The sequence below is a fragment of the Schistocerca nitens genome, chromosome 1 (genome assembly GCF_023898315.1).
Source record: "Schistocerca nitens isolate TAMUIC-IGC-003100 chromosome 1, iqSchNite1.1, whole genome shotgun sequence".
Lineage (NCBI taxonomy): Eukaryota > Metazoa > Arthropoda > Insecta > Orthoptera > Acrididae > Schistocerca > Schistocerca nitens.
This window is the reverse complement of record NC_064614.1, coordinates 599,635,607-599,649,784: the sequence shown is the minus strand read 5'-3', so window position 1 is coordinate 599,649,784 and position 14,178 is coordinate 599,635,607. Positions and strand designations below refer to the sequence as shown.

At 42.8% G+C, this 14,178-nt stretch overlaps 1 protein-coding gene across 2 annotated transcripts; it reads left to right on the top strand.

Annotated features, from left to right (window-relative positions):
• Window positions 1-5,077: 5,077 nt before the first annotated feature.
• Window positions 5,078-11,681, top strand: LOC126236532 (cuticle protein 21-like). Of its 2 annotated transcripts, none has more exons than XM_049945916.1 (4): window positions 5,078-5,125; window positions 9,442-9,562; window positions 10,613-11,143; window positions 11,464-11,681. In XM_049945916.1, exons 1-4 carry the CDS (start codon window positions 5,114-5,116, stop codon window positions 11,583-11,585), a joined length of 786 nt encoding a protein of 261 aa, XP_049801873.1. In that variant the 5' UTR covers window positions 5,078-5,113; the 3' UTR covers window positions 11,586-11,681. The 2 variants fall into 2 exon arrangements, with proteins under 2 accessions (XP_049801873.1, XP_049801864.1); XM_049945907.1 differs by having other exon boundaries at window positions 11,461-11,681.
• Window positions 11,682-14,178: the final 2,497 nt, after the last annotated feature.

Sequence of the window (14,178 nt, the reverse complement as noted above, 5' to 3'; positions counted from 1 at the left end):
TTAGGTCCACTGTTTCCGATGTGATAGTGAAGTGGAAACGTGAATCGACACGTACAGCACAAAAGCTTACAAGGTGACCTCGTCTGTTGACTCACAGAGACCGCCAACAGTTGAAGAAGGTCGTAATGTGTAATAGGCAGACATCTATCCAGGCCATCACACAGGAATTCCAAACTGCATAAGGATCCACTGCAAGTATTATGACAGTTAGGCAAGATGTTAGAAAACTTGGATTTCACGATCGAGCGGCTGCTCATAAGCCACACACCACGCCGGTAAATGCCAAACGACGCCTCGCTTGGTGCAAGGAGGGTAAATATTGGTTGACTGAACAGTGGAAAAACGTTGTGTGCAGTCACGAGTCATGGTACACAACGTGTCGATCCGATGCAATGGGGTGGGTATGGTGAATGCTCGGTGATCTGCCAACGTGTGTAATGCCAACAGTAAAATTCGGAGGCGGTGATATGGTGTGGTCGTATTTGTCATGGAGGGGGCTTGCACCCCTTGTTGTTTTGCGTGGCACAGCACAGGCCTACATTGATGTCTTAAGCACCTTCTTGCTCCCCACTGTTGAAGAGCAATTCGGGGATGGCGATTGCATCTTTCAACACCATCCAGAACCTGTACATAACGCACATCTATGGAATGGACTGGCCTGCACAGAGTCCTGACTTGAATCCTGTAGAATACCTTTAGCATGTTTTGGAACGCCAACTTCGTGCCACCGACATCGATACCTCTCCTCAGTGCAGTACTCCGTAAAGAATGGGCTGCCATTCCCCAAAAAACCTTCCAGCTCCTGATTGAACGTGTGCCTGTGAGAGTGGAAGCTCTCATCAACTCATCAAGGCTAAGGGTAGGCTAACACAATACTGAATTCGAGCATTACCAATGGAGGGTGCCACGAACTTGTAGGTCATTTCCAGCCAGGTGCCGGGATACTTTTGATAACACAGTGTTTGACACCGAAAATTGGGGGGAGGGGGGTGTTTATTACCTGTTGAGCCAGTGGGTTTCTGGTGCCAGGCGATATCGATTCTTACTTCCATCTTTGGTCGTTGTCCCTGTGCCTTGTTCTCTTTGCGTCTTTGAGGCAGGCTGTTTATGGTGGCGCGCGTGCACAAGTCCGCGCATGAGCCGAGTCAGTCCGTGACGTGACGAGCTCTCGATATCGTCGTTGTGGGGAGTTGGCGACACCGTGTCACGTGGCACGGCAGTATGCCGTGAGGACCAGTTGAGTTGGAGCAACGAAGAAGCATGGGCCGCTGCCGGAAAGTATTAAAGTTGTATTGACACGGCTGGCCAGAGGCGACCAGGATTTGCTAATACCTCGAGAGCTATGTGGATGGATGGCGTGTGAACTTCACACGAAGAAAAGATTAATCGCCAAGCTTTCGTGGTGGGTTCCTCCTTCTATATATAGCGAATGTTACTGTGTACTTACGGACTGTTGACTGTAGCAGTTGCTCGTGCCAGTGACCAGCAAAGCATTCACTGCAGTGGTGGCGAGGCGAGTTATGTTCAGGAATGGCCATGAAATTACGTTTCTAAAGTGACTAGAAATAGCGCCTAGCATTTGTAAGTTTGGATTTGGTGCTTAGTGGCACGCTGAAGGTAGCTGGTTCACTTGAACGTCATTTCTAAATATAGTTATAGATTTAGAATTTTTTGGTTTTACGAATTAGTGGTAGTTTTTGTTTCTTAGTAATTTCTTACGTGTATGGAAGGCAAGTGGCCATGGTAAATATAGGTCACATTGTGTTTTATGATCGGATAGAGGTAGTGTGTATTTTGGTCTGTGGCCATAGGGGCCGTGCTTATTGTATTAGCGACCTATTGAAGTGACATTAGTTTTCTATTTCCTGTCTGAAGGTTAATTGTCACGTTAGATACTGCACTTTTGATTTATGTGCTGTCAGCCATTCAGCAAAGACAGATTATCTTGTAAAATGGACCTTAAGTCATTGGGTGTGGACTGACACATCTTTTCACGTAATATCTAGATTTTTTTTTTTTATTAAAGGAAACCAAGCTTCTTAATTCTGTTCATTGGTTAACTTGTAATATGTTTACATTAAGGAATTGTTTTTCTATATATATATACTTGTTACTTGTATATACTACAGTGTATCTGCCGTTCATGTTTTCCTGTTTTCAGAAACGTGTTTAGTGGTCGACGAGAGCAAACCTCGCCCCGCGAGCTTGCAGTGTGATGGAAATCTCAGGATTTGAACTCAGGGACGTCCAGACCCCGTTAACGCACAATTTCTCTATTCCATTCAACGAGAGGCTTGTTTTAGGCAGAAGATTTCCTACTGCCCAAAGTTGAGTATAAGTTCACCCTTTAGATCGTGTGTTTGTGAAATCGTAATAGATTAAGGTTTGCTCGCGTCCATCACATGTTCATCAAACTGACATTTTTGCATACAGCCTAGAATCTTCCGGATGTTGAGTGTAGTAGAATGCTAAGTGTAAGCAAAACACTTAATAGTACCCTTCAGGTCAGATAGCATCAAATTAATTTTGCCTTTTCAGTAAGTGTAAAACTGAGTGAGAAAGGCGATAGCCGACATTGTAAACATTTGGTTATCTGTTGTCACCGGCACGTAAAGGGGCAATTATCACAAGTGTGACGGTTAATATTGTAAATACTAATTGTGGATAGGGCCTTGATATGCAAATGTTGTTAATTGATTATTACTGCTGATGAATTCATGTGTATGTGTAATCAATAAAGAAGTGTTGCAACTACAAACTAGTTGTGTTACTGGTATACAAGGTTAGAGTGTGCAGTCGCCACACCACCTGTTCTAGAATGGAAAGTGCAGTTGTGAAGTGGTTACAGAGTGTTTGGTGCACGACACAGAAGTCCTCCCTTGTGGCTGTCACAAATGGCCTACTGGAATCCTGGCGAGTATGCCTGCCCTCACATTCACTTTCAGTCAAACATCGGGCTAGTGTCACATCAGAATGCCCCACAAATCTGGCTATTGGAGGATTCAATCAGCTGGCAAAATGGAGACCCACAGGAGGCCAGGCCGCTTTCAAAGTCTGTCAGGTGCTGATAACGCTGTCTAAAACGTGTACGGACATCTCCGTGTCATTCACAGTGATCACTCAACATCTGACACTGTTCACGCCCCTTACCTACACAACCAGGCCTAGTAAGAACACTAAAAACGAACAACATTAATTCACTCTGGTGGCAGTTCTAAGTGTGACAGAATTGCGGCTTCAGTCATTTACGTATTCGTAGATTGTATGTAAGGGTAAGAAATTACTTTTTCATTCGACCATGTCTTCTGGTTCTTCATTGTTTATGTAATGCAGTGTAGCTGCACGATCAGCAAGACTCGATGAAACTCAGTCTGACGTACTTTCAGCCCCATATATCTGTAGCAGTTATGATGAACATGTTTCAAAATTGCGTTTGTGGCTTTTTCTGTACAGGTTAAGTGCTCAGAATATCTTAAGAGAGATATGTTTGAAGAAAAGAAAAGGATTTCGAAGTTCATTAAATTATCAATTAAAACGCGCTCTTTTCCGACAGTCTAAATTTGCACGGGAATAACGACTCTTCTTTAGATTTTGAACAATGCACTGTAATTTGTTGTATATCAAATTCACTTTTACTGTCGGTGCCAAAATGTATGAAGTAAGAATTCCTAGGTTACAATGAATCGCATTTTAATTCTTTTTTAAATTTATTTTAATTGCATCATGTTCCTGGTATTACATACATCTCTGAATCATTTGTATTAAAAATCTTTCAGTAATATGTAGGTCAATTCCCTTCCTCTGTTTAAAAAATTTTAGATCATTTATGCGAGTTTCCTTGACTGATCAAGAACCGCCCTGACTAAACGAGTAACTATGGAAGGATTTGCAGAAAAATGTTTGCCATCAGTATTGGTAATTTATGTTTCCTTATAAAGGTGGTGATGGAAATCTTGGCAGAGCATATTGCAAAATAAATAAATAAATAAATAAATAAAAATAAAAAAATAAAAAAAATAAAAAAATAAAAAAATAAAAAAAATCACAAACTTGAAGTTACAGCATTATTGGCTAAAAACGGGAAGAGAAAACTTTTATACCTATTTCGGAGCAAGGGCTTTTGCACTTTAAAGAAAATGTTTATTTTTCGTGCCGAGAGCAGGAATGAAATATTTGTCTACGATTAAGAATACTGAAAAAGTCAATCGTAGCTCATCGCATTCGTTATTTGAATGATAGCCTTGAATAGACTAGTCGAACAGCAGGCTGAAGTGCCTTATCTAGTCAAATCTGTGGACTAACGATACACATTATTAAAATCATAAAAAAGATACAAATTATTCAGGATGAGTCGGGCGGGAAAATGCAGCGCTGCTAGCGGTTTAAAAAATGGTTCAAATGGCTCTGAGCACTATGGGACTTAACATCTATGGTCATCAGTCCCCTAGAACTACTTAAACCTAACTAACCTAAGGACAGCACACAACACCCAGCCATCACGAGGCAGAGAAAATCCCTGACCCCGACGGGAATCGAACCTGGGAACCCCGGCGTGGGAAGCGAGAACGCTACCGCACGACCACGAGATGCGGGCTAGCGGTTTAAGATCAATACTTAAATCCTACAGAGTTATGCTAGACCATCTCATACATATAACTTGATTTATGTTTTTATCGACGTAGCGTTCATGTTGTCACACTTAACACGGTTGTGTACAGCAGCCTAGTAACAACACGGCCGATGCTCGAGATTTAGCCAAATACAAATCGGCCGCACCATCTATGAGGACCGGAATTAACACCATCTGTGTTTTGTCCGTAGTGCAACGAATTAGAGATAATTTCACAGGAAGATAACCGCTGCGGTCCTCCCTCTTTCGGCATTACCGGCCAGAGTACTAGGGAGGTTCACAAGCGAAGGCCGCGGGAGAGATCTCCAGGCGTGGCAGGCGCGGCGAACCAGATTCCCCTGGTTGCGTCACCGGTGCTCGCTCTGCCAGTCAGGGATGTCCTTAGCGCCTCCACTGGGGATGGAGGGGGCAGCGGACCACTATAAATGGGCCGGGTGGCCACCACAGAGTCAGTCGTCCAGAAGCCTCTCTAACAACACAGGCATGGCTCTTCAGGTAAGGTGGCCAGCAGCAAGGCCTGGAAACCTGAAGACTGCTGCAACAAAATTGGCAGTATGTGTGTGGAACAGACCTACAGCAATTTTCAAAGTGGAGTCAAAAGTAGTAATATACCTCTACATTAATTAAGAAAGACACTATGTAGCAAAAAAGCCCCCTTCATCCAAAGTAAATTCCCAATAATTTGTTTTACCTTTTAATATTTTTGATTGCTCTGAATTAGTAATTATGAAAAGACACTGTGAGACTCTATGCCTCACATGGACCTTTCTTACTACTAACCTTATTGCTTATTACTTCTTTACTGTTTTCGTTTCGTCTGTTATTCATAGGCTCAGTTGCGTCTAACATTGTTACTTCTTTAAATTTCTCTGGCTACAGTTCTTTCATGTATATGACATCTCATCATATTAACAACTGTCACTGAAGACTTTTTCACAAAAGTTCTTTCAATGCATGCGTCTCCTTGGCCAGCATCAGTGAGTACGATTACTAAAGAGAGGATCGTGCTTGCTTTGCACGCTATAAATTTTCGTCACAGTTATTTCCATCACTGCCATCCACATAGGTCAGAGTCGGTCTTCCTCAGAAAGTATTTCTCTCGTTTGCTTGCTTTTAGCCTCGTGGTCTGCGTTATGTGTACAATTTTTACGCTTTTTCTCTTTTATGTGTTGCGACATCATTGCAACAAGGAGATAGTGATCAAGAAAAATGTTGATTTTTGGTTCCCTTTAACGTTTGTTTGTATTGATGCCCTGTGATCAAAGATAATTGAAATCAGCTTTTATTTTACCTGTATCTCCCATTAAGAGTCAAATAGTCTTCCTATCCGTGAGCTTTCGCTCTTACTGCGATTACCTGTAACTATTTCAGAACTTCACGAGGTAAAGTTAAGTATCCTTAGCACCAAACTGCTTTATCCAGTCCTCATTTTACGATATTTTTCTTACCTGATCTTTTATTAGCGTCATTACACACTTTTACCCACCGATAGTAGTTTTTGCCTGATTCTGGTCAAGATTCGGGACATGATGTTTGTTTTTAACATCCACATTTGTAACTAAGTATTTATCGTATATCTGCTATGCAATGGACTCCACTTCGTTTCCTGATACTGACAAGAAATTTTCCTCGGTGATGACACTAAACTGAGAAACACTCAGCATCGACAGGATAATTCAAGAGCTACTGGAAGGAATAGATGCGTTTCCCGGTATGCCTCTCCACACAGACGTATAATGATGGATCTAGCAGAGAATGAGTCAGTGGTCAGTAGTCAATGAGTGGCACGTAGGACTTGATCGCAGAGTTGCAGAGGCTCTTATTCATATAAGCGAAAATCTTTTCTTTTTCTGTAGATGACGTAAATGGATTCTGTATGTTCATAAGCTGCATTACTAATAAACTGCTTATGGAACACTTTTATAAAAAAAATATTTCCCGAGAGTACAATTCTAGTGGCCGAGCTACCACATCATCTTACTTGGAAACACTTTTGGTCTGCGTAAATTTCAGAATTTAAAAAATCTGAAAGCTAAGCATTTATTAATGGCGTAACAGTTTATATAGCACGAAGCTAAATATAATGTGTCTTTTCAAAGTTTGTAAAATAACCATTCGCAGAAGATGACTGCACGAGTTTCCAAGGAAGTTGATTTATTTTAAGATCTTTTTGGCTGTAGATAATATCGAAGATAAAAGCCGTTTTTTGTTATTTCTGGCAGACGATTTCTTAAAAAAAACTTGTTCTAGGATCAGTTCGTAAAGCTAATTCCGATAATTACTTTTATTTTCTTGTACGAAGTCAGGATTTTTCGCAAAATAAGGTCCCGTATTTTAAAGACTGAAGGACAAAATATTAAATAAAATTTCAATCCACATCTACACTCCTGGAAATGGAAAAAAGAACACATTGACACCGGTGTGTCAGACCCACCATACTTGCTCCGGACACTGCGAGAGGGCTGTACAAGCAATGATCACACGCACGGCACAGCGGACACACCAGGAACCGCGGTGTTGGCCGTCGAATGGCGCTAGCTGCGCAGCATTTGTGCACCGCCGCCGTCAGTGTCAGCCAGTTTGCCGTGGCATACGGAGCTCCATCGCAGTCTTTAACACTGGTAGCATGCCGCGACAGCGTGCACGTGAACCGTATGTGCAGTTGACGGACTTTGAGCGAGGGCGTATAGTGGGCATGCGGGAGGCCGGGTGGACGTACCGCCGAATTGCTCAACACGTGGGGCGTGAGGTCTCCACAGTACATCGATGTTGTCGCCAGTGGTCGGCGGAAGGTGCACGTGCCCGTCGACCTGGGACCGGACCGCAGCGACGCACGGATGCACGCCAAGACCGTAGGATCCTACGCAGTGCCGTAGGGGACCGCACCGCCACTTCCCAGCAAATTAGGGACACTGTTGCTCCTGGGGTATCGGCGAGGACCATTCGCAACCGTCTCCATGAAGCTGGGCTACGCTCCCGCACACCGTTAGGCCGTCTTCCGCTCACGCCCCAACATCGTGCAGCCCGCCTCCAGTGGTGTCGCGACAGGCGTGAATGGAGGGACGAATGGAGACGTGTCGTCTTCAGCGATGAGAGTCGCTTCTGCCTTGGTGCCAATGATGGTCGTATGCGTGTTTGGCGCCGTGCAGGTGAGCGCCACAATCAGGACTGCATACGACCGAGGCACACAGGGCCAACACCCGGCATCATGGTGTGGGGAGCGATCTCCTACACTGGCCATACACCACTGGTGATCGTCGAGGGGACACTGAATAGTGCACGGTACATCCAAACCGTCATCGAACCCATCGTTCTACCATTCCTAGACCGGCAAGGGAACTTGCTGTTCCAACAGGACAATGCACGTCCGCATGTATCCCGTGCCACCCAACGTGCTCTAGAAGGTGTAAGTCAACTACCGTGGCCAGCAAGATCTCCGGATCTGTCCCCCATTGAGCATGTTTGGGACTGGATGAAGCGTCGTCTCACGCGGTCTGCACGTCCAGCACGAACGCTGGTCCAACTGAGGCGCCAGGTGGAAATGGCATGGCAAGCCGTTCCACAGGACTACATCCGCAATCTCTACGATCGTCTCCATGGGAGAATAGCAGCCTGCATTGCTGCGAAAGGTGGATATACACTGTACTAGTGCCGACATTGTGCATGCTCTGTTGCCTGTGTCTATGTGCCTGTGGTTCTGTCAGTGTGATCATGTGATGTATCTGACCCCAGGAATGTGTCAATAAAGTTTCCCCTTCCTGGGACAATGAATTCACGGTGTTCTTATTTCAATTTCCAGGAGTGTATATCTTTATAATCATTGTTTTATTTTAGGCATATACTAAGGCATACTTTAGGCAGTACTATAAACAGCTGTCTTATTAACGTTACGATGAATATTCGGATACATTTAATTTTCGACCTTTCTCTTTTTTGTTTTCTCCACAGAACCTTTATCTTTACTGTAGTTTTTCAGCATACAACAATAGTCGGCCATCATACTTTAATTTCATCTTCCTTTGGACATCTTCTCCCTCCCTCCCTCCCCTTAGTGTGTTGGTGGCAGTATCCTCCTTGTTATTCACTATAATGTCCAAGATTTTCCAGGAAGTGATCAGTATACCAGGTGTAGGAAGTGACCTATTGCACTCATGTTAAAACCCAACTTCTTGAAATTTTCCAACATAATTTCAACAGTTTCACAGTAATTACTACGTTTTTTTATTCTGTACAAAGTTTCCAGGAATAGACTTGAAGGTGTTCAATGCATTTTCTTCTCTAAATTTCATTGTATTTTCAAATACGTAACCATTCAACAGTTTGTGAATTTGAGGTCCAACAAAAACTCCAGCTTCAGACTTGGTACATATGTGATTAAAGCAGACTCCATCTTGCGGCAGAAGCCTTCCAAAATGCTTCACCACTCCCAATTAGATATGTGGTGGTAGCTATATTTTTTATAGTATACAAGCGGCTTGCTTAAGAAGCCCTTACTCCCAGGCACAAAATAACTCCAGTTTGGCCAAATCTACACATGTCAATGTTTTAACTTTGTCTGATTACCTCACTCATACAAAGAGCAGGCCATTTTCATGTTCTCAGTTTGCTGACCTAATAAAATTCGTGTAACAAAAAATTAAATAATCTTCATTCCATTATAGCACTTGCACGAGATAGGAGAAAACTAAGAAAAGTTTTGAATTCAGCGTAAACAGTTAGCTAAAATCTCATATTTATTTTAAGTTGACTGATGTACAGACTGGCGTTGTCTCTGAACTCGTCGCTCTGAAGGATCACTGTGCGTGTTGCAGGTGCTGCTGTGCGCATGCGCGCTGCTGGGCGCAGCCAGCGCTGGCTACCTGGGCGCGCCCGCCGTCTCCTATTCTGCGGCACCTGCGCTGCGGGGATCGGCTCTGGGTCTGGGACTCGCAGGTACGGCTGTCCCACTATTCGCTTCAAAGACGTCAGTTTCCATCGCTGTAATACTAGGCATACCTATGAAAGGCTCCGTTTTGTCGAAAAACATAAAATTATAATATCGTGGAGACTACTGGGCCATAAAAAGTGCATTACCCTAGTTCACAACTGACTATAGCAGTAATAGACTGCACTGTGAAATGAGACGTATGCGATCAGGTAAGACTGAAATTTATTCCCTAGTTTTATACTCAGCAGTAAAGTCTTGATGTACAGTCCAGCTTTAAAGAACTGACCTTACTCTCTGTTGATCTGTAACACAATATAGGATGATAAATTTCTTTCTTCACTATAGTGTCATTGAAGTTGTTTACAAATCTCTCCATCCAGAATCACATGCTTATCATGTTGTGTTATCCATAAGAAAATATCAGCACTGCATGATTGCAAGAATATGAAAAATACTTTCCTGGTTAGCAGTGACTAAGTGACAAATTACTGTACACAATACAGCAAAACGACTACACAGTATGAGACTACAGAAATAGGGGCAAACTTGTGGAGTCTAGCATATCTTATCAATACTCACGGGTAATGCTATGAAACAATATGGAATGGAAAACACTGGAAAACACTTCTAAGATCTTTTCACCGTTTCAGCTCTTATTATTGCCGTTACAAGATAGGTAATTACTTATACGTCTTTATCTGGTATGTCAGGTCTGATCGTCTAGTGGTAAAGCACATGCAAGGAAGCCAAAATGTTGTGGGATCAAATGCTAGTCAGATCACATCTCAGTGAAGTAAAGATTCACCAATGGCTTGGTTTCTGCATTACACGAAAGATTACCTTTCTCTCAAAGGAATACTGGGCTGGGTTAGTGCAACATATGCCGTGAAAGTGGCATCCAATTGAAAGATACTTCCGTGGGGTGTGGAGCCCCATGAAACTATTATTATTTAATTTGTGGCACCTTTTTGTCCTTTAAAAGACTGAGATACACCAGGAAACTGTAATAATGTTGAAATACGACATAGACCTCATATTAGCTACACTACCCACAGGTTCTCCACTTGGAGCTGGTGCTGGCACTGCTGCAGCTGCAGCAGCTGCAGCTGCTGCTGCGAGACTGGCTGCCGCCAGGCTTCCAGCTGCTGGTCTGCCCGCCTATGCTGGAGTCGCCCCTGGCTATGCTGGTGTAGCTCCAGGCTACGCTGGAGTCGCCCCTGGCTACGCTGGTCTGGCCGCTGCACGCTACGCTGGTCTGGGCCGCCTGGCCGGTGGGCTGCCCGCCGAACTGGCTGACCCGTACTACGACCCCAACCCGCAGTACAGCTTCAGCTACAGCGTCAGCGACGCCCTGACCGGCGACGCCAAGCAGCAGCAGGAGAGCCGCAGCGGCGACGTGGTCGAGGGCAGCTACAGCCTGGTCGAACCCGACGGCAGCGTCCGCACGGTGGACTACACGGCCGCCCCTGGCGTCGGTTTTAACGCCGTGGTCTCCAAGAGCGCCGCTCCTCCTGGATCGCCTGCTGCTGCCGCTGCAGCCACTGCGGCCGTCGCTGCCGCCGCCTCCGCTCGGGCTGCTCTTGCTGGTAAGTCCCAACCTTAGCATTTGAGTCCAATCAAAATACGTGTGTGGCTGAAGTGCAAGAACAGGGAAATAGTAACGTCGAGTTCATCAGAGACAGCATGTAGTTTCGTTAAGCATTAGCATTTTTGTAATAATCTATAATAGTGCAAGAAAACACAATATCTACTCCATATTTCTTAGATACTGGCTGTTGACAGTTGGAGCAACAGCGATCCCTATCTTTCTAAGCCAATTACAACTTTTCAGCAGGCTGTGATATGTCAATATCTGATATCAGCATTCTGTCGTGCACTTGCTGACATGACTTATTACTTCCAGCAGGTGCAGTACCAGGTGTGGCAGGCTACCCACTGTCCCCAGCAGCTGCTGCTGGAGTGTATGGTGCACCCCTCAAGACTGCTCATGCTGCTCTCTCCACACCACACGCCAAGGTCCACTACTGATTATCCCACCGGCTAAATCTCTCTGTAAATACGATTGACACTCATGTACAATGAAAATATCACAAAAATGTGAATAAATGTGTTTATACGGTTTTATATACTGTTTTTGTCTCATGTGATCTATTACTAAGCAGAGAATAGTATTAAATTTAATGTTGTTTTCTGCTTCATCACCCACGAAAGAGCTGTAAAAGCTGTAAAAGTGTACTTGCACTATGGAACAAGTTATACATGTTGATTTGAATATCTTCAATTTCTCCTGTTGTTCAGTAGCGGTACAGAGAAGAAAAATACAGTGATCAAAATTCTTAAACCATATGTTACATTCAGAATCTAATAAACATCGAACTAATATTTATTTTTGCCATAGAACTCGAAATGACATGAATACAATTTGCATCCATATCTGATCAAAGGTTCTTGTGAATGCACTATTTTTAAAAACTGATTTGGCTTTTTTTCTAAAGTACTCCTTGTATATCACCACCTAAAATCTACGTCATTTTAACGATAGCTTCGAAACTATTCTATTAGTTTCCGGGCAAGGTGACCCAGTTGTCAACAGATAAGTCTCACATTCAGGAGGACCACCTTAATTTGCAATGACATCAGCCCAACCCAGTTTAATTTTTACAGTCTTACTTCGAATTAACTAACTGAATATCTCAGTGGATCAGTCGATTAGTTTTATATTATATACTACAGAGACTTCTACTCAGACAGTTGTTCCTTCAAGAGAACCTTCGACAAAGCCTCTTAACAAGAAACTACGCCGCTCCTCTCTACTCCTGCGGTGCACACATTTAACTCCAAATATACATATATCCTTCAAATAAGAGTGTCAGCCTTATTAATTTTCTCTGTTCCGTTTTATCTTACATATCTTTCTTAAGTATAATCCAAGGCAGTAATTAGTCGACAAACAACTCATCGCTTTCACTCCTGTCATTTAAAATACGTCATTTCACCACAAATTAATATCGCCTACAACTTGGAAAGCGCTATTAGTACAGCATGGTTAGTGAATTGTTTACAACATTGTTCCGTTTTTGTTTCGAGAGACATTTTCAAAAGTTCAGTTAACTAGGTATCGCTATAGTACCAGTCATCACTGTGGCTCAAAACCTGTAACAGGATTATTGTTTTTGCTGTATATCTCCGAGAAATGTTGCTCGTTAAATCAACATCGTAACGAATTCTCCTCCTCTTTCTCATAGCAACAGTATTTACAAGGAACCCCATGCTGCAATTACTAATAAGGTAATATTAAAGACTTGTGGATAGAGTATATATTTTATGGGCACATTATTGTACTAACAGTGTTTTGGAGACCACCCTTTGTGCTTCACCCAACTCTCTGGAGCGGAAACTGTTTTCCTGTACTACATTTAGTTCCACTATACTTTCGGCATGTAACAGATAATGAAATGTGGTTCTCCATGCTACCTGAGACAGATATCCAGATTTCGCCCACTTGAGAAAGTGAGCAGCATAGGCGTAGGGAACTTGGCACGTCATCTGCCCCTGGTAGCATCTATGTGACTGTTTAAATCCACGGTCGCTGCAGCAGAATAAATTTTACTCCAACAGCGAAACAACGTTGTGGGAGTAATACACTAATAACGTTTTGTTTATTAAAGAACTCACTATCTGGATCAGTGACCGTAAGTTCTTAGCATTATCTTTGAAAAATCACACTTACAAAGTCGCAACATATGCTTCAAAGGAAAACTAATCAGTACTCATTTTCTTGCTTCCAAGGATCAGCGCGCACTCAACTGCAGAGTGAAAATGTATTCTGCGTAGTAATCATTCATGATTTTTAACTATGCTCCCTCTACTCATGGGACTTTCACAGCCTATACAGCCGTTAGTTCAGCATTCAAAATCCGAAAAATTGGTTTGTAAAATTTTTCAACATTAAAATCACAGTATCATCAATATATGTGTGTTCCTTTTTGGTTGTGTAGAATAACAGAAGTCTTCTTTAGTGGTGGTTATCCATCATCCTAATACATAGTTGCACTGACAGTTAGCAATTTGTGCCAATGCAAAGCGAAATAATCTGAACTCTTAGGCAGTTCATATTTGTATAAATTTAATGCTTACATCAATTTAGATTTTAATAACACAAGTATATTCTGAAAATGATTTGAAGCAGTAAAATTTGATATTGTTCAGGGGGCCACCGAAAAGTTACATTTGATCAGCCCAGATACTGGCTGGAATATTTCGAAACTTTCCATTGTTTATTTGGCAGGGCTTTATAGCCTCTCGTTGTGAATCAACTTCTCTCGTGCGGGTGATTTTTTTTTTCTATCGTGCTTTGATCGGTTCTGATGATAGGCGGAAGTGGATTTCGATTGGAAAATGATAATCTCGACGACTTCTCGGCCCTGTGAAATATTACATCAGTGAAATGCGTTCGACAGAAAGTAATATCTTTTTACTAACTGCACTTCATATGAAGATAATTTTCAATCAGCAATTTTGAAACGTATACAAAAGTATGTCACTGAATAAAAGACGAAACACAAATTATCAAACACTGTATGGCATGCAGATACAATACCGCATCATGAGAAGACCTTCT